The sequence below is a fragment of the Coregonus lavaretus genome (genome assembly GCF_964263955.1).
Source record: "Coregonus lavaretus genome assembly, chromosome: 14".
In the NCBI taxonomy this organism is placed as follows: Eukaryota; Metazoa; Chordata; class Actinopteri; order Salmoniformes; family Salmonidae; genus Coregonus; species Coregonus lavaretus.
In genome coordinates, this window is record NC_140001.1 from 26,982,955 (window position 1) to 27,003,742 (window position 20,788).

The 20,788-nt window shown below is 45.0% G+C and overlaps 1 protein-coding gene across 1 annotated transcript; it reads right to left on the bottom strand.

Annotated features, from left to right (window-relative positions):
• Positions 1–450: 450 nt before the first annotated feature.
• On the bottom strand, positions 451–19,416 carry LOC311141960 (transcriptional activator MN1-like; the record flags this gene model as incomplete). Its single annotated transcript, XM_084177485.1, has 2 exons — positions 451–2,203; positions 15,825–19,416. 2 exons carry the CDS (start codon positions 19,414–19,416, stop codon positions 1,992–1,994), a joined length of 3,804 nt encoding a protein of 1,267 aa, XP_084033611.1. The 3' UTR covers positions 451–1,991.
• Positions 19,417–20,788: the final 1,372 nt, after the last annotated feature.

Here is a 20,788-nt window from a genome sequence, read left to right on the forward strand (position 1 = left end):
GGGAGGAGACAGAGGGAGGCTGAGACAGGCAATGAGGTAGGCCTATAGAAAATGCAGAGAGGAGAGGGAGAAAGACTGAGGTAGTACTGTAGGCTAATTCATTGTTTGGCTTGATCGTAACTACCAACCTTACGATAAAAAAAGACTATATAATATATTTCTGCCAGTTTACTTTGTTGTTGTTTTCTAATGCTATATTAGTCCTCCCCAAACAATGAATATCCCTATGTAATATGTGAGATATCTTTTTAGTAGAGTGATATTTCCATTATTCTATTATTTTAAGTCATAAATTGTGACTTTGTTATTATGACTGATAAATATAAGGGAAGGGAAGTCAAAAGAGGATACCTAGTCAGTTGCACAACTGAACGCATTCAACCCAAATGTGTCTTCTGCATTTAACCTAACCCCTCTGCACAACATTAATAAAAACAAGCAATCATCAAATTCACCATTAACGTCATATTTATTGTTATTTAGTTACTCAATAAAACATATACAGATATATACAATATGCAGGAAAACAGACGACTGCACTTTACATATTATTTAAAAAAGAAAACAAAAAAGAAACTCAGTTCGTACGTTGCCGTCACAGTCCTCCATCTATTGTTTCAGAAATTCAAATTCAACAGAAGCTTTATTTAAAGATTACAAGATTGCCTAACACACAGCAAATGTTCTCTTATTTTACATGTGCAATACCAATAATTTTTTTAATTTCCCTTATTAAATGGTTCTTTGACATCCCCTACTATTTCCATTGGCTGTATTGTACACCTGTGTTGGAGCCCAAGCTAAATAGAAGAGGAAGGAAGTGAAAGAGAGGAATTTCTATAAAGAAATCCCTTTTTGCAGATACCTTTTCCAACCCCAAAAACAAACAATTTATCTCTCCATCTCCCTCCCTCCCCCTGCTTCAGGGTCCAGGCCAGTTCTATTGAACCAGGAGGGTGGCCTGCTGAGGTTGTGAGGTACGGTGTCTCAAAGGGCCAAAATCTCATCAGGTTCCTGTGTCCCTGGTTGACAATGGGCTTCCCAGGCCTGAGGTTTGGTTGGAGGGGAGAGGTCCTGGTGAGAGGGCTGCTCTCCTCCCCCTATACCCCTGAGAGCCATGGGAGGGAGGAAGGGCTGGTTCACACATCCTCCATACTCTGGATGACAAAGACCACCAGAGTCCATCAATGGGTCAGTATGGGTCAGGGTGGCTCTGCCATACCGAGGCCCAGGCTCAGTGATCTATATATGCTAGTCTGGGGGCAGGCATGGTGGGTAGTACCATCTCCAGCCCACAGAGAGAACCATGGCTAGGAGGTAAAGGTACAAGGGACAGCTGTAGTGGTGAGGATGATCACAAAGGTCCCAAATACTATGAGGCTATTTTCATATCTAGAGAATATAACCAGAGATTCAACACTGCTATCCCAATACAGCCAAGGACATTTTGTATTTTTGTCTTTTTGTTTCTTCAGTTTTAGTTTTAATTTTTCCTCCATTGACATTTCTAATTTTTTCTTTACAAAAAAAAAAGAAAAAAAAAAAAAAAGATTGATTTGAGGTTTTCCAGATGTGGTCACCACTGAATAGAGCCCAAGCTGTATAGTCCAGCAATGCATGAGTGAGTGTGTATGTGTGTGTGTCCAAGAGTGTGTTTGTATGTGAGTGTGTACGCGAGCATGAGTGTGTATGTGTTGATGTGTGTGTACGAGTGTGTATGGGTGTGTATATGTCTTTCTCTCCCTGAACAGACGAGAGCCGATGCAGTCGCCTCATCATCAACACCTTTATGTCATCATCATTAACACCTTTATGTCATCATCATCAACACCTTTATGTCATCATCATCAACACCTTTATGTCATCATCATCAACACCTTTGTGTCATCATCATCATTGCTGTCTTCATAGTTGTCATCTGCCTCTGACTCTCTCTCTCCCTCTCTCTTCATCCGATGTTCCCTCCATCTCCTGGGCTGGCCTGGTTGTGTTCAGGTCAGGGCCGCCACGAAGGTCCCAAAGCGGTTGGAGATGTCGGAGTGCAGGGAGCGCCAGGAGGAGACGGGCCCCCCTCGGCCCTTACTGTCCCCCAGCTCATCTGTGCAGTGGACGGACAGGCACTGCAGGTGGCTCCCCCCATTGCCCCCTCCGGGCCCCGGGGCCCCCACCCCTACTCCAGCCTTACTCTGAGACAGCTCCGACTCTGCACAGGAGAAACAAACACAGAGGGAGGAGAGGGTTAGTGAGTGGGTCAGCACTGAGGAACACAGATTTAGCATCAACAACCAAAATAAACATATTTGGTTAATATGTAGATCACACTAAAATGTATCATAAAAGCCCCTACATAAATTATATAATAATTCTCACATCCCACTCAAAATCTGTCCAGTAAAATTACTTCAATAACTCCTCTCCCTCTCCCACTCCCCATTCTGCTGGCTGAAAAAGGACACTGCTCTAAACCCATCCCCCACCTTCTCCTTGCCTGTGGTGACCACACAATCACACACACACACAAATTCAGTCCTGGTCACCCGTGCAAATGGGGAGCGCTCCTCAGTAACCTCTGGTCATGAGGTCAGAGGGCTGGGAGGAGGCTGACCTCTAACCCTGCTTGACCCAATTTACTGGTGTAATGACCCTGCTGAAGTATCGACCCCACGTCACCATGGTGTCAAAGCCCATATTAAATGGTCGCACCAAGCTTCCGGAAAATCCATACGTAGGTTTATCGAAGGTTGTATAAAAATCAGCCATGCGATTCTAGAGGGACATGGGGAACGCTGACTGTTGAGATGTATAACCCATCCGCCAAGTCAAATCGCTTGTGCCGTATAAGAAAAAATTAGCGAGACGAAGATTGACGAGGATAGAAAGTGCTAGGCTAAACTATACGTAAAAGCATGGCGTCACGCGTCATCTGCCATGATATAGACCCACAGCATACTGAGAGTGTGGGAGGGGCAGGAAGGAGAGAGGCGAGGGGAGAGGAGTTAGAGATGGAGAAAAAGGAAGAGAGAGGGTAGGTAGTCAGACTTTTACTCTCACTGGTTTCAGTAAGCCTTGTTGGTGACTGCAACATTGCATCATTTGTTTGGGGTTTGCCTCCAAGCACGCTCTGAGCATTTAAAAAAAAGAGTGTGTGAACATGGTGGGATACCTGCTGTAGAAATCTATCAGGTTATTCCCATCTGTCCTTAACATTGTTCTGCTGTGTTCCTCAGCCACCCCTGTTATGTTACTACTGCAACGACAAAGATGTTTGTCTGAGGCATTTGAGTGGGAGTGTAGCCGTAGAGACATACAGGCTCTAAACAGCTCAGACATGCTGAGGTACAGGCGTCAGAGACGGGAGAGACTATGATACACACTCTGCTCTGGGCACAGTGCCTGAACATCACACTACCACTACTCCACAGATCTGCCCACCTCACTGTTCAACAAAGACAGAACAGAAGGAGAGAGAGAAGTGAAGAAATCTGACCTCAAAAACAACAGTCTCTGTGTCACACTCTCTTTTTAGCTCTTCTCTCTCTTCCTAATCACTTTTTTGTTTCTCTCACTCTCTGTATATATTTCTCCCTCCCTTTGCTTCCCTGGAGCAGCTATGACGCAATGTTAACAACACACAGCCAGAGAAGCAAGGCCAGGGCAGGACAGAGTGGCAAAGAGGGCAGGGAAGGAGGCAGGGTGGACATGCTTTGGCCGGGAAGGCAGGGAGGCAGTGAGGCAGCCTTGCCCCCTAGCCTGTCTGGGCCGTGACCATTGGAATAGAAAAGCGGAGGGATTTGGTAAAAGGTCAGGCAGCCAAGCTCCCACATCTCTCCTCCTCCCCACAAATCACCCAGGGACTCTGGAGACTGAGCAGAGCGACGGTGGGGGAGAGAGGAAGGCAGCGGGGAGAGGGAGGTATGGGGATTAGTGGTGATGGTGGCAAGGGCCAGCATTTGCCAGAGGGCCCTGCCATACACCACTGCATGGCTGACAACCACTGGACCACAACCCCGCCTCCCTGTACTTCTTCCTACCCCCCCCCCCCCCCACTCACACTCCCAACATTGTGCCCTCCAGCACCCGCCGACAGCCCATGGTAGCTGGGCACGGCAGGGTCCGCACCGGCCTGGATAGGCAGCCAAGCATTCCCCTGGCTCTTTGCTGACACACAGCAATCTGACAACACAACCACAAAACACACTGCCAACCACCACCACTGCCATATCCACACCAGCCCTCAGCTGCCGCTCAACACACACACACACACACACACACACACACACACACACACACACACACACACACACACACACACACACACACACACACACACACACACACACACACACACACACACACATACAGTCTGCGTGGTTCCAAAACAGACAGACATGGCCCCCAGCCTCATACATGCAAGGACAAGGACTGTAAACATCAAAACATGCGCACAGCTTACACATACTCGATACACACACACACTGTCATCCACTCCCACTGTCCCAGAGCCATGCTCAGATGTGAGCTCATGTGACAACATGTTACTGACATTTATCAAAATAAAAACATTAGCATTACCAGTGATGTCGGTTCACAAAAAAAATCTATTTCACATAAAGAATAATTTATCGTGTACCATGTAGTGATTGTCCACCAGTTTCCTACTTTAAAAACTAATTGTGTTATTAAAAGCAGAAAAATGTTGCTCTTTATAATGTTTATTGAAAAAATACAAAGCTCTCATAATATTACATTTCAGATGGTATTAGTGTATCTGTGGATATTTCTAGGTAATACCGTGGGAGCCGAGAGAGATGGGATTTTGGTGGAAAATCTACACGCTACACTTAAATGTTAAGCATTATCCACGGCAGCGTATTTGTTCAAAAGTGGAAACGGCGGTGTGAAATTCTACATCACACAGATCTAAATCCCAAATCACTGTGACATTTTACAAGCTGTGGAATCTTGTTTTCAATAAAAACCTACAGGTATCTTGTTAAGGCTGTTCAATGACTCGCATTATATTGCCATGCAGCATACTGTTCATATCCACAGTAATATCTCAATGATAGACTATTCATCTGGGAGAATGAGTGTTTAGCTTCAACACACAGGGGGAATACCTAATAAAGAAGAAAACGATAACACCACAACCAACTAAGCTGAACAGCAAATCCAGTTATATCCCTAACCATATTACAATATCAGACAAGATTACCATGCCAATTTAAATGCTCCGTTTTATATGATACACCTCTATTTCTCGCCTATTTCTAAAAGTGATGTAATTCTGCGTGATTTACAGTGTGACTCCTCCACATAAGCTTGTAGAGCCGTCTCACAGACACACAGACATAGCTAGTGACGATTTACACAACAATGCTTTCCACTAGCGTGTCATGAAGAGAACATGCACAGCACAGCAATGTTTCGCAGAGCTGACGGACTGACGCTAGTACACATGTCATACCATCAGTTCTCCACGTCTCTAAACAACACTGGGAAGCAATCCTTATGTAATATTCTCAGAATCAAACTATAAAAGGTCAAAAAAGTATTATTATGTTTTAAATGCATTTGTAAATTAAGTATTATGTGCAAGTCTTTGTGCAGGGTGCATTGAAGTAAATACAAGAATAAGACTGTGTGTGTGCCTTGGCATTCACTGGCCTCGCTTTCAAAGAGCCGAAGAGTTCCAGCCGTCACATTGATTTCCCAGGCCCCAGAATCCCATGCGGTAGCCCTTTGCCCTTTCTATCCCAAGCTATACTTCCATGACGACACTTCACCTTTAACCCCGTGCTCCCCAGGGCTCGACCCCATCCTCACTGAACACAAACCAGCCCAATCAGCCTCTCCACTCTCTGACAAAAACACCCAGAGGCCTCTGCTCCTATGACAGTTAGTGAATTCAGGTCAGATTCCTTTAGCATAACAACTAACACTAAGGCCATGAGAGAACATTCTATGTCCGGGAGCACAATGCACACATCACAATGCACAGATACAAAGTTTGGTTTTCGACGATGTGAGGAGTGATGGTAAAAAAAATCAATGCAGAAAAATGTAATCCTAATTTCCACGACAGCATGCTTAGAGTTTGGACGTTTAGGTATTTTCCTGAAGGCTCACAGTGCCTAAGAGCAGGACCTGTGCTCCGGAGCCTCAGGTACTAGCTACTGCGCTAAGCAGATCGCCCAGCCGAGCAATGACAATGAGGCTTCACACTGTAATGTGACCGCTTAAAGTCAGAATGACAAAAATCACAAAATAATTAGTCCTACGTTTTCTGCTTCCAACTAGGTGTGTGGGTGTCTACAGGAATCCCTGTTTGAGAAATAATGGGACAACCCCAGGTATCTGATGGTGGCCTGGGGGGTTGGTGATTGGGGTGGGGGAATATGGCATGGGAGGCCTTCTACAAACCCCCCCACCACCACCACATGGTGACACAGAGTAGGGAGGATATAGAGAGGAGGGGGTATATTTCTCAAGCGAGGTCACAAGGGTTATTTTGCTTTGAATTTCCTCCTCTGTTCCCTGGCCTGCAACAAGAAGGACAAAAACTTGCCCAGGCAGGCAGGCCTTGGCTCGGTCTCTCCTCCTCACCCCTTCTCTAGTACACTCTCTCCCCTCAGCCATCCCCTCACACACACACCTCCCCCTCAGGCCGCAAGACGCGCTTAGGAAACTAGACACAAATGGGAACACGGGAAGTGATTTAGTACCTCCTGCATAAATCAAAACCATGTCCAGGACCTGTCTTCCATGTCATCCAAGTAGGTGACATATTGATCTACGTCTCGCTCTCTATTTTGTTTCAGCCTGTTACTACACACTCTGTTTATGTATATTTGGCCCATTTGGAAACCCCAACCACTCATGAAAACAGTGGGAATTTAGGGATTATGAGCATCTGTTAGGGAGGGGCTGGGAGGGGGGTCAAATTTACTAAATCCTTTTCCATGTTCAACTAAACAACACACCTTAAAAGAGTGTAAACTAAATGTCTAAAAGCAGTGGTGTAAACTAACTAAGTAAAAATACTAAGTAAAGTACTACTTAAGCAGTTTCTTTTGGTATCTGTACTTTCCTTTTTCTATTTATATTTTTGACAACTTTTACTTTTACTCCACTACATTCCTAAAGAAAATACAGTATGTACTTTTTACTCCCATACATTTTCCCTGACACCCAAAAGTACTGGTTGCATTTCGATGGCTCAGGCAGGACAGCGTTATTGTCCAATTCATAGACATATAAGTCATTTAGCAGACGCTCTTATCCAGAGCGACTTACAGTTAGTGAGTGCATACATTTTCATACTGGCCCCCCGTGGGAATCAAACCCACAACCCTGGCGTTGCAAGCGCCATGCTCTACCAACTGAGCTACACGGGGCTAAACCTATATAACACGTTGTCGTCCCTACTGCCTCTTATCTGGTGGACTCACTAAACACAAATACTGCATTTGTAAATGATTTTTGGAGTGTGCCCCTGTCTGTCCGTCAAAAAAACAAGAAAATCATGCCGTCTGGTTTGCTTAATATAAGGAATTTGATGTATAGCATTTACTCACAGAACGGGGCCACCCAGTGCTGAAGCGCGTAGCGCGTAAAAATCGTCTGTCCTCAGTTGCAACACTCACTATCGAGTTCCAAATTGCCTCTGGAAGCAACGTCAGCACAAGAACTGTTCATCGGGAGCTTCATGAAATGGGTTTCCATGGCCGAGTCGCCACACAGAAGCCTAAGATCACCATGCGCAATGCCAAGCGTCGGCTGGAGTGGTGAAAAGTTCACTGCCATTGGACTCTGGAGCAGTGGAAATGTGTTCTCTGGAGTGATGAATCACGCTTCACCTTCTGGTAGTCTGACGGACGAATCTGGGTTAGGAGAACGCTACCCGCCCGAATGCATAGTGCCAACTGTAAAGTTTGGTGGAGGTTTTTCATGGTTCGGGCTAGGCCCCTTAGTTCCAGTGAAGGGAAATCTTAACGCTACAGCATACAATGACATTGTAGACGATTCTGAGCTTCCAACTTTGTGATAACAGTTTGGGAAGGCCCTTTCTGTTTCAGCATGACAATGCCCTCATGCACAAAGCAAGGTCCATACAGAAATGGTGTGGAAGAACTTGACTGGCCATACTTTTACTCAAGTATGACAATTGAGTACTTTTTTCACCACTGGTTAAAAGTGATAGTTCTGTGTGGTATAATGACAGTATTAAGCCTTAGTGCCCTCAAACTCAACTCTGGACCTCAAAGCCAGTTCAACTGCATTTTTTCCATTGTTCCCCTCTAATCAGGGATTCATTTAGACCAGGGACACTAGGTGGAGGTAATTAATAAAAGTAGAATAGAAAACCAGCAGGCTCCGGACCTCGTAGGGTAAGAGTTGAATACCCCTGCCTTAGTGATTACAGACTCCCAAACTATTGTTTCTGACATCTGAATCTCTAAACTGACCTGAAAAATCTAAATATAAGGAGTCCAGAGAATGGAACTGGGTAGAAAATGAAAGATGTATTTTCTCTCTTTTCTCTCTTTCTCGTTTTAAAATGATGCAAATGACAGCCATTAACATCCTGCTTGCCTCGAGAGCGAAACCTCAGATGTTCCCAGAAAAAACGGAAACTTATTTCCATCTTGTTGGCTTTTGCTATCACTCCATCAGTCTCTCCTCCTCTCTCCCAGGAGAAACAGCTCTGGTGTCAGAACTCATTTGTCAATTTTTCAATACAAATTAAAGACGCCTGACAACTACCTGTATGCCAAATAACATAACTGCTGCTGGCGGCGTGACAACACCTCCACACACACACACACACATACACACACACTAACACACACAAACTGCACAGTAGCTTTAGCATGGCACATTGTAAAGGATTATAGTCTATTTAATAAAAAAAGACAACTTGCATTTCTCACAAATAATATTAAAATAAACTCTAATAAGCTCTACAGGGATTGTTGGTAGCTATATATAAAAATGAATACTTTTCTGGGTTCCCACAGTAATAGTAGATGCCTTGTTTTAGTATTTTTCAGCCTCTCTGGCCACTGGCTTATTAACACCCTGTACATTAGGAAACGTCACATACATTCAGCCAACCGGAGCCTCCGGTGCCCCCCACCCCCCATTCCCTCCATTTGTCTCCCAGACAAACGTAACCTTCCATTCCATGCTCTATCCAAGGGGAATATTCACCACACACACACACACACACACACGCTGAGACAAGTTTGATTTTATTTCAGCGCTCTTCCTCAGGGAAAACAAAACACCGGATGAGCTGCTATTTTGAAGAATCAGAAATCCAGCGAGCAAAAGGCCTGACACCTTTGTTTATATTTTTCTCTCTACATCAGTCACAAAGACATTTTTTAACACGCCTCCTTTGACTGTCACTGGTTGTAAATGTCTTGCAAAGCAAAGGCCTCAGTGGATACACACATACACACAAACATCTAGAAGAAACAAAATATTCAAACTAGATTTTACACACTACAAACTACAGGCAGAAACCATGAAAAGTATTGTTCTGAGCTGCAGTATCTATAAGACAAAAGACTACACAGCTAAACTATTCTGCTACTACACTCGCCTGGCACTCAGATGGGCCGGTATTATAAGTGCTAGCAGCTCATGGAAAATTGGAATAGTTTTGTTTTCATCGCTTGCCATCAGTACTGATAATTACAAATCTATTGGGGTCTTCTGTGGATTACTACAACCTAGCAGGGGTTGTACTTCAATCAGACCAAACTGACTGCAAGCAGGCCAAACTGACGTAGAGCTAAAATAAGTTGTGGTGAGCCCTGACATAACTAGTCAGATACTTCTACCATACTGTGATGAATTCTCAAAGCTGGAACTGAGAGTAGTGTGAGTACCAGCACAAGAGTTTATTCCAGCGTACAAGACACCTAAGCAAAGGTCTGAAACCAAAAGCCTGTGACCAAGTCTGCATAAATCAAACATTAAGTCTACAGCTGACAAACCCACACTATTAAGTTTCCATGTCTTCATCTCTCTCTCTCTCACACACACACATACACACACACACACACTTACATGGTGAAAGCAGCCCTAATGCCCTCTGATTCTTGCTGATAGCGTAGGAATTGTGTGATATTCTTTCAACCCTAGGGATCAATCCACAAAGGAAGACAGAAATGACTTTGTGAAGAGACAGAGGAAGAATAAACACATATTCCAAAAAAGGTGGAAAGATCCAACTTTACATTTCTCAAAGTCTGCACTTTCACAATATTTACGGCTAGCTATAATATGTTCCTCACATAGGAAAGTCACACACCTCATTTTTCTTCCTCGCTAACTTCTCAATATCTGTCAATAACCATGTCAACTGACAGGAGGTTCCACAGGATGAATTGGCACTTTTGGCAACAATATCATCAGGACTAATTGCTATGATTATGATAATGATTATTATTACTGCAGTATGAGAAAGTGCAGGCAGCGCTACGCTGCCTGGCCATGTGTTGTTGAGGTAGTCAATACGGAACATCTTGTAATGATGAATCTGGAACATGGAGCCCCCCAAGCTGTTTTCTCTTCATTCAACCAAATGTCAATCACATCTTTAAGAAATCACATCTTTAAGAAAGAAAATACAGGAAATACAAATGAGTCATGTGATTTGTGAGTTGTCACCGGAGTGAAATGTCAATAGACCAACAGAGATGGGAAAGTGGGGTGGTCTTACAGGAATATTCTCCTTTCTTCCCAGGTAGCTTTAGGTGGCACGTCAATACGCCTGTTCTGTTTCATTGGATTAAATTGCCTCCTAATCAGGGTGTCTAAGCATGACAAGTCCACTCCCTACCCAATGCTCTCCTACCTGCCAACAGCAAGACGGAGCATGCTCTAACTAAGTCAACCCTCCTCCACCACTAGAACAGTGACTGTGTGGTCAAAACTGAAGCAGAAACCCTAAAAATACAAATACAACCAACTGAATCATTTCCTAGGGCGACAAGTTGCCTGTTATCAAGAATGTGCACGTCTTTCAAAACAAACCGTCAGGTCCTGGCTATGATATAAGGAGCAGAAAGGGAGAGAGGGTGAAGGTATAAGAAGACGAGAGAAAAAGGGAGATGAAAAAGAGGAGGGGAAATGTATTCACTCATCACTTTGGTGAGAACGCAGACAAGTTCCTTCACTTCATGGACAACGGGCATCTTTAGTTAAAGCAGGGTCTATAGGCCCCATGCCTACAGCAGACATGACTGTGTCTTAGTGACTAGCTTTGGCTGCTTGGTATCACACAGACAGGATACGTTATGGATGGGTCCAATGGGGGCCGTTACTGCAGAACGTATCACTTTCTAAATAACCACAGTGGGACCTCATACAGGCAAAGCTGAGACATCAACACAGCTGAACAGATATCAAAACAGAAAATTCAACAAAACACATTTTTGTTCATATTGTTCTTTAACAGTATTGTAATGGTAGTTATACCATAGAAGCTACTATAGAATGACCTGTACAATGCATCAATTTTATTATCAAATTCCATATTCCTATGAGGCACTTGTGGCACCAACATCACCTATACATCCACCGGCTCCATTACCAATATACCTGAGAATAGAGTCTGTTCTGTGATCTCCAACTCCTGCACTGGCTGAGACCTCACCTATAGTCACAGAGCCCCAAACACCACAGCTCCTTTCCTCCCAGTGGCACTACCACCCGTATCCCTGCTAGACACAGGGAGGCCTATTGCCAAATGTCACTGCAACCATCCCCCTCCCCAAATACACAAAGGCCCATAACCCACCTGTCTCAATTGGGCAGTTAAACTCAACTTCCTGTAAAAACACTGAGTGCAGTCTATAAAGCGCCCAATTAACACAATCACTCAGGACCCAGTGCAATCAAAATTAGGTTTTTCCTGTGTTTTATATGATTTTGTACAATAGCTCATGAAACTAACACTGTAAAAGTGTGAAAAAATGTGATCAGAGTTTTTTCCTGATAATTGAAAATACAATCTACACAGGACCTTCTAATCAGCAGGTTTGCATGGGCGGGAGTTTCGGCTTTCCATGGTGACATCACCATGCTGTAAATTGGTTAATAGACCAATAACAAAGGGAGTTCCAAACCTCTGCCAATAATAGCTAGTTTTCAGTTTCCCCATTCCCAGACAGTGCTAGCAAAATTCTTGCTTGAGAAATAGTTTTTTGCTAAAAAGCTAGATTTGCCCATTTAAATGGAAATCTATTATAGTAAGGTAATTATTACCCAGAAATTATTTGATATTGATATAACAACGGCTGCATTGGGCCTTTAAAGCTGTTCCCAGGATGGTGGGGGATACTACAGGGGCATGAGGACAGATACCAGGAGAGAGGGTTGCCACAACATTAAACTAAATGAATGTGATACACCCCTGGTGCACAACACCTAAAAGGGTGTCATATGATCAACTCCGAGGGTGACATGGAAAAATTATCAAAATGCGGGGAAAAAACGTAACTTCAATACAAAATAGCCATATGATCAGACCGTGCTGCTTAGCAAAATGTGCTGTGTATTCAATCAAAATGTGTGATCTTAAAACGTTTTAATTGATTAGCCACATCATACAGGAATAAAAAGGCAGCATGATCAAATTGTGATTTTAAAACAAATACAAATTGTTTTATTTCTAAATTGTAGACCAGCTATCATTAGCGTTATAACATTATTATTATTGTTGTTGTTATTATTATTATTATTATTATTATTATTATTACTATTATAGGCTAACTATAATGTATATTGTGAATTGTAGGAATACTGATAGCCTTGATAACTAACAAGACAATTTGAAAATAAAAAGTAAACTACACTTTGTTAAACTGTCACTGTAACTTAGCAATAGGGCAGAGTCCAGGCACAGGCAGTGACCATGTTAGGGTTCACCTGTTAACCAGCTGGTAGACTTGCAACAAGACATCAGAAACAAACATAAATAGTTTCCAAGACTTTGTAAAAACATACATATACCTACATTCATCAATATGTTCCTTTCACTTCTACACAGCTCAACTTCAAAGTTCCATCAAATCCTTCAAAAATGACTTTCAGAATTCAGGCATTTAGCATTTTCCAAGAGAATATGTCAAATCATTTCATAACTGTTCATTTATTGTGCCTAGGTGTAATATTTAGGCTAATACATATATGCAACTAAAACCATAAGGCCCTATGTATGATTATTTGAAACTTACGGTTTCATTTGACTGCACATTTGCGCGTCTCTGAAACACATCCAATTCAATCTCAAAATCAAGCAACACACCTTAACCCTTTTTCATCTTTGCCGTCTGCAGCACTCAAATGAGAAACTGTCAAGAGCCATGATTTGTGCTAACTAGCTATCGATCGCGCCCAAGCGGCATGCGTTTTATGCTTGCAGGGAGGGGAATTGGAGAGGGGAAAATGTGCGGAGATAGTGAGGAGAGACGGGAGATAATAAATACTTTAACAAAATCGAGGTGGCCGCTGTTGCTGTGCATTTTCTGTAGAATAGCCTAAGTGCGCCTATCTACGACATATGGGTCTTGAAAAAATGGACAGAGGGAGAATGTGGCTGGTCTGGTTGACTTCTCTGTCTCCTAAACAATGCGCCTTGACTCCAGATTCCGTGCCTGGAGCCCCGTCCCCTCTCTGCTCCCGCAGTTAGCCAGAACAAAGAGATAGTGAATAAATATGCGCTACCTATTCACGTGAGAAAAGGCGTTTTGGTGGATTGCCTCTGGCTGTGGCGATTTAATTATGCGTGTCGCACTGCTACCCCGCCGCCTTTTGTAGCACTGACTGACTACAATTTCCATTTATCTATAGCTTTTGTAATGTCCCATACAAAAAGTGGCCTCACAAAATACATCAAGACACAAGAGGACATTACAATTGCACAGAAACATATCGCACCTCACGATTAAAAGACGACATGAACCAGAAGTATTGAATTAATAACTTGAATGTCAAATTGAAGTAGGCCTACGTTTGTTCTTTGATTGATGGATTGATGGAGCAGTCAACAAAAAGTAACCTCAGCACTGAATTAAATTGAACGTGCCTGTTGTCAATATAAACAATAATAGGAAATAATCATGGGAAATAATAATATGCATAAGAATAAGCATAATTCCGACATTTTCTTTAATTTCCTTTTTATGAACTAAAACAAACCAGAAGCCTTAGGTATGACCGGTAATCTAAAGACAGGATAAAATGATGTGTGTTGTTTAATGTCAAACGTTGATTGACAGCCGTTTTCAAACCGCTGATGTAAAATGTAAAGCGCCAGCCAGCGTCTCTATTCACACCATACCAATTTCAACAAGCACTTAAAATGATACCGCAGTTTCGTGGTATAGGCTACTAAATATATTTGTTTTAAAATTATTTACAGAAAGAACCATTTGTATCCCGTGACCAACCTATTTTTCCTGAACCAATGCAGGCGGAAAAACTGTCTAGCAATAAAATAAAACCCAAACTTTTAAACAAATTACAAAAACTGAATTAGACTTTCATTCTTCTTCTTCTTCTGCTTCTTCTTCTTCTTCTTCTTCTTCTTCTTCTTCTTCTTCTTCTTCTTCTTATTATTATTATTATTATTATTATTATTTGTATTATTGTTATTATTATTATCATTGTCTATTAGTATTACAATTTTTAATGTAAATCTTTCCATTCGAGGACACACATCATATTTAGGAAACAAAAAGTTGATAAATTAAAGCTTATGATACTCTTGTTTATAGTAATTTCACTCTTCTTCAGCTATCCTGACAATACTGCCCTTCTCAATATGGGCTAATCTAAAATCAATCCACTTTCTCCAATCACCTATATTATCCCGTAGTAATAGCAAAAACAAACAGATATGTGTGGAGGGGAAACCCCGCTGTTAAAACGCATCTCCTCAGAAACCTATTAATCTTCTCAATGTAGTTGTTCACTTTGAAAACCCAGATAAAGAACCACAGGAAATGTTTACTTTTCTCGGGCTGTTATTTTGAAGTCCCTCTACAAGAGAATAATCCATAACAAGCACCAAATGATACTTTAAGGATTACTTAGAACAACAAATCTAACTACAAGTCAATTTTAAAATTTTTTTCCTGATTAGTGTTAGGCTATTTAATTTCTAATATTAAATAGCCTGTGGTCCAATAGACTATCCCTTGTGTAAAAACGATTCAAAGTCAGAAATTAGTTGTTTATTTTTCTATATATAAAGCTCGATTCAAGTACATACCTGATTTATCTTTTTCAATAGAATATGTGAAACATAGAACATTGAGATTTTAGCCTCTCAAAATCTACAAGACTCGAAGTTACCGAACAACCCTCCACGCTGTCTACAGTGCTAAAGCTATACTCAAAGACGGCGGTGCAAGGAGAGAGCCTGTGTGTCTCCAATTCAACTCATGCAAGTTAAAATACTAATCTTATCATAAATATTAATGTAGCCTCCTATATAATGATATCGTCCACACCACAATACTGTATTGACTTGAGATACTCATATCTTCAGACAAAGATTTCCAAATAACTGCAGACATAGGCTACAAGCACAAAGGAAGTCCTTGGTGACTTACTTTAGTCTAGAGTTTAAATCATTTTCTACTCATCAGAGAGGCAAAACAACACTATGTGCTGATAAGTTGATTGATGGCCATAAAAGTGTGTGTGTGTGTGTTTGTGTTTGTGTGTGGGCAGTAATAAGACAGTAATAGTCAGATAGTAAAACAATGTGGCAAATATGATCATAGAGCATATTCAATTACCTTCTTTGCTGTTATTCTGGCTCTTAGTTTTTTCCCAGGGTGCCATGGCCTTGTCATCCTCTGGCCCATCCATCATGGCCTTGTCGCTGGGCACATACCAGGTGGCATGCTGCTCTGCCATTAGAGTGTCAAGGTCAATAGTGCCCATTGAGCCCTTCCTAGCATCCGGGCTGCAGCTCGCCAGCTCATTGTCTTCGTTCTGTGAGGGACAGTCGCCACTCTTTTTACCATTCTTCATGGCCAGGGGCTGGTCCTCTGAGATGCTGAACTGCTGCCGCTGCAGCTGGATCTGGGCCTGCAGTATCTCCAGAGGGTGGATCTCGTCCTGGCCAGAGGTGCTGGATGGGGTGCGTACCTGCTCCATCCCAGGTGTGCCTGGGTGACCGACTCCGTTGCACCCTGTGCCCCCACCAGCACTGAGTCCATAGCTGTCGGGTGTCGAGGTAGTGTGATTGGTGATGCCCTGCATGCCTAGGGGCTTCTGCCCATTCATCAGGCCGTGTTCCCCCCTCTGTAGCTTGGGTGAGACGGTGATGTGCGGGCTGCGGTTGGGCTTGGCGACAGGAGCACCTCCTGCATCTGAGCTAGAGGACACCTCATCCTCATTGACGTAGTGGGCGCTGACATCGTCAGGAAGGTCCACACGCGGTGAGCTACTGTTAGACTTGGTGACACTCTGAATGCCACTGTCCAGAGAAGACATCAGGTCTGCCTGGTCCCCCAGCATCTGGTCATCTCCCTTTCCCCAGGAGGGGGACGGGAGGGGTTTCTCATGGGGCGTACCCCCACCCCTCTCCCCAACGCCAGCTGAAGGGGGTTGCTGGCCTGGACTTACAACAGGGTTTCCGCTGTCAGAGGAAAAAAAGATCCCAGGGCTCACATGCCCACTGTCCCTTTTTCTCCTCCCTCTCCCTCTCCCATTCCCTGTTGCTGCTTTCCCCTCACTGCATGGGGTAGCGTCCATGTTGTAATTTGGGGAGAGGGCACTGGCTTCCCCCTGCAGCGTCTGGTTTTGACCTGCAGGCTTTATGTTGCTATTCCCGGTGCCAGGCATCTGGCTGTTCTGGGAAGTGCCGCTCTGAAAATATTCAGGACCAGCACTGCCAGTCCCGTTAGCTGTGCTGCTATTAATGTCCTGCTCCGTCTGACTCAGTTTTCGCTTGCCCTCATTTTGGTTCTTCTTGTTGAATGTTACGTTTAGGTTGGGGGCCCCTAGGCTAGCTATCATGTTCTGGCAGGCCGTGGAAAGGGCTGCCAGGCAGCTCTGCCCGAAAACATTGTCTTTAGTGCTGGTTTTGCTAAAGTTCCCCAGGGAGAGTGCCCCAAGCTTACTGACAGAGGACCGCTGGCCTGGGGGGAACTCAGATGGAGTAGGGTAGCTCCCTGGTGAGGTGTTCACCCCCTGGGGATTGCTATGTGGTGCCCCCTGACGGTTAGTCCCTCCGTAAGGAAACGTTGGTTGAGCTCCCATGGGAGGCCCGGCGGGGAAGTCAGCTGGCCGCCTCTCTGATGGTGCGTTGGGGTGTCCTACCCCGGCTCCGGGGGACTGCATCTGGGAGAGGTTGCCCATGTTGTTGCCAAATTGGGGGTGCATGCCAGGGGAGTGGAGGGCCTGTACGTGCCCATCTCCAGGTATCCTCATTGGCTCCTGCATGCCCATCCCATTCATGCCCGGCCTGAACATCATACCAGCTCCGTTCTGCTGCAGCCCCATGTCGTGGGCCCCAGCCTCCCCGCCCGTTCCCCCCATACGCCGCGACATGATCTCTCCTGGTGGGTGGGACCCGGGGAACCAGTTCTCCTGAGTTATATGAGGGTTCTGACCCTCAAAGTTCGGCATCCTGCCTCCATTCTCCCTGTCAAAGTTGGGCTGAGGCATGCTCCCCACTGGGCCTCCGTGAACCATGGGGCCCGGAGGCACGTCGCCATGGTGACCTAGCTGCTGCAGGCTTGGCTGCCTCATCCTCTGCTGCTGGTTCCGAGAGGCCATCTGCTTGATCATCATGGCCGCGTTCTGCCGCTGCTGCAGAGACTGCTGCTCAGGCCCGGCATGCTGGAGTGGACCCGGGGGGAAACCGTCTGTCACAGGTGGGGTGAACTCCCCAGGTAGGCCAGGGTAGGCTGAGGGAGAGAGATGGTTCTCCATGCCCTGCGCATTGTGCATGCCACTACCCCATGTGCCACAATTCTCCCCTCCATGTGCGTTAGGGAACTCAAATCTGGGCCTTTTAGCCATGTTCATATAAGGACTGTCAAAGTGTTGCAGCCTCTGATTTGGAGGTTGTTGGGCGGGAGGAGGGGGAGCCGGCTGTTGCATATTAAACATGGGCTCCCCATAGGGGTGCAGGCCCCTATTTTCCAGTCTGTGAATAGGATACTCAAACTGGTTGTGTTGGCCAGGCATCATGACGCCACCATCCAGCATGTTGGTGTTGGTGGAGCCCGGCTCAGACTGGGGGGGCCGGGGGAGGCCAGGGGGGCATGAGTTCTGTCGTGCTATCAAACCAGCCTGCTGCTGCTGCATGAGAGGGTGTCTGGCACTGACCCCCGGCTCCATCCCCACTGGCATCTTACGGCCATTCCCAAAGCGCTCAAAAAACACTCCATGCTGTGGGGGAGGCTGAGGCTGCTGGGGCTGTGGAGGTGGCTGCTGGTGCCCTTTGGAGATGCCCTGTATACCCGGTGTCCGAGCCATGGCAGGGTTTCCAGGGAAACTGCCACCGGCCACCGGCCTTCCTGGCCCAAAGTGGGGCAGCTGAGACTCTGATTCTGATGGGGAAAATACAGGTACGTCAAAATGTCCAGTTGGGGGCTCGCTTGGGAAATTATACTCTAATCCCTCCACAGCACCCTGATTTGGCATCCGTCGAGGCTCCAGACCATGGGTCTCCGAGGAGGAAGAGGAGGAGGAGGGCAGACCATGGAAGGATGCTGCCCGGTTAGGTGACTGGTCCAGGGGTAGACAGGGGGCAGGGACAGCGTGGTTGCCGCTAGGGGGGCCATGGTGCTGGAACTCAGGCATGTTACCGGATCTTTGCTGCTGTTGCTGCTGCTGCTGCTGGGAGAAGCTGTCCCCTGCCTGGCCCTCAGCAAGGGGGTCAAACCCCTCTCCAAAGCCCTGCTGGGGCCCCATGCCATTGTTGTTGTAGCCCATCAGCCTGCCACCATGCAGGCAGGATGAGGCTGGGTCTGGGCCGCCAAAGTTCCCACTGAAATGAGGGTGGTGTTGATGAGGGTGAGACTGGTGGCCATGGGGATGGCCTTGATGAGGTTGCTGGTTGTTAAAAAATCCATGCATGGGTCCTTGCTGCTGCTGTTGCTGCTGGAGTCCGCTGCCTGCATGCATGTCTGAGTGGCCCCTGGGGTGAAAGCCACTGTACTGCTCCCCGTTCATGTTCATATTGAGCCCAAGCATCGGAGGCTCGTTCAGAGGGCCCATGCCCGGCTCCACAGCTCCCGGCGGGCCTCCTGCATGAAAGCCGGGGCTTTTGTAAAGGGAGCTCATGTTCAGTCTTGGCTGGTTTATGTTTCTCTCTGACTGGCCAGGGTTTCTGTTATTAATCTGAGAACCAAACTGCTCCAGCCCAAACATACTTCCCTGCTATCAATCCCGCATGACAGCCAGCTCGGCTGGCATAGGCAGTCTAGCGTTAGTGTCAGTTTTCCTTCTTCTCCACACAAAAAAGAGGACAAAAACCAATAGAGATGAGAATGCCTCAATAGGCCAGATAGGCTATTTTGATATCTTAAAAAGTTCTGATTTAAAAAGTAGACAATGGATCTTAAATCTATTCACTCACCCAATGAGTACTCATTGTGTTTTCCAAAATCAAATTTGTACCTAAAGTGTTGAGACGAAAATAGATGGGAGAGGACACTACACGTCTGTCCAACGAAGCATGCAAATAGGCTACAACAGTCTGTCCTTGCTCGTTCCCGTGTATTTCTACAGGCGTTTGGTTTCCTTTACTTTACAAATAATACAAAATATGTTTCACTTGCAATGTGACTTTGATATAATATCATATTCCAAAGTTTCTGAGCACATTTCTTCTTTGCAAACTTGATCAAATCCGTTATCTAATTTATGACAGAGATCACAAGGCTTTTCAACATTTAAATAAACACGTAACTATTTTCTTCGTACACTTCATTACTCCAGTCCGTTGTCAAATGTCCTAGGACGCACAGTTTGGAGTGTCCTTTCAAGATCCCGTTCTGGAGAAATCCACCGGCAACCTGCACAATTACAATTCTAAACAATTTCCCACAGTTCTGGGTGAAATGTCTTATAACTGCACTATTAACAATTCTACCATTTGAAGTCTGAGAGAAAGTCCGGAGGGAAAATCCAGCCCAGTCATGAAGGCTATCAGGAGATCCGCTTTTGCGACACCGTGTCCCGGAGCTTCGGGCACGCACTACCCGCGGCTTGACAACATAGTCCAAAAGGACCTGGTCATGTGCCCTCCAAGCGCGCATAAAGCGCGGAACCTCTATTATCTCTTTCCCTCACTCTCTCACACTAAAAACGCACTCCTGCTCCTGAGTCTGGTTTGGTCTATTCCAGCTGGGAGCGATTCACAGATAGATCACACTCTTGTCTGGCGCTTGGCGCTGTGTGAGATCAACGCGTTCAGGGAACCAGCAACAAGTTTTGCATTCTGCAACCAATTCCATCCATGAGGTCCTCGCCAATCGGAGGCTGCGGAGCGCCAGTGCTGAGGGAGGGACCATCTTTTAAGGTGGTCCAAGATGTGGATAAACGAGAGAGTAACGTCAGTTTATTGAAAGAGCACCGTTCTCCCCAACTAAAGTGTATTCGAGTCTATGCCAGGTGTGTTACTTGCTCCATTGTATTTTAAATGGCCTATGGCAATTTTAGCGTATTGTTTTTTATTTGAGATCACTCTATTCTTTTTTTATATTTTTTTTGAGCACGTACAAATCTGAATGAATAAACG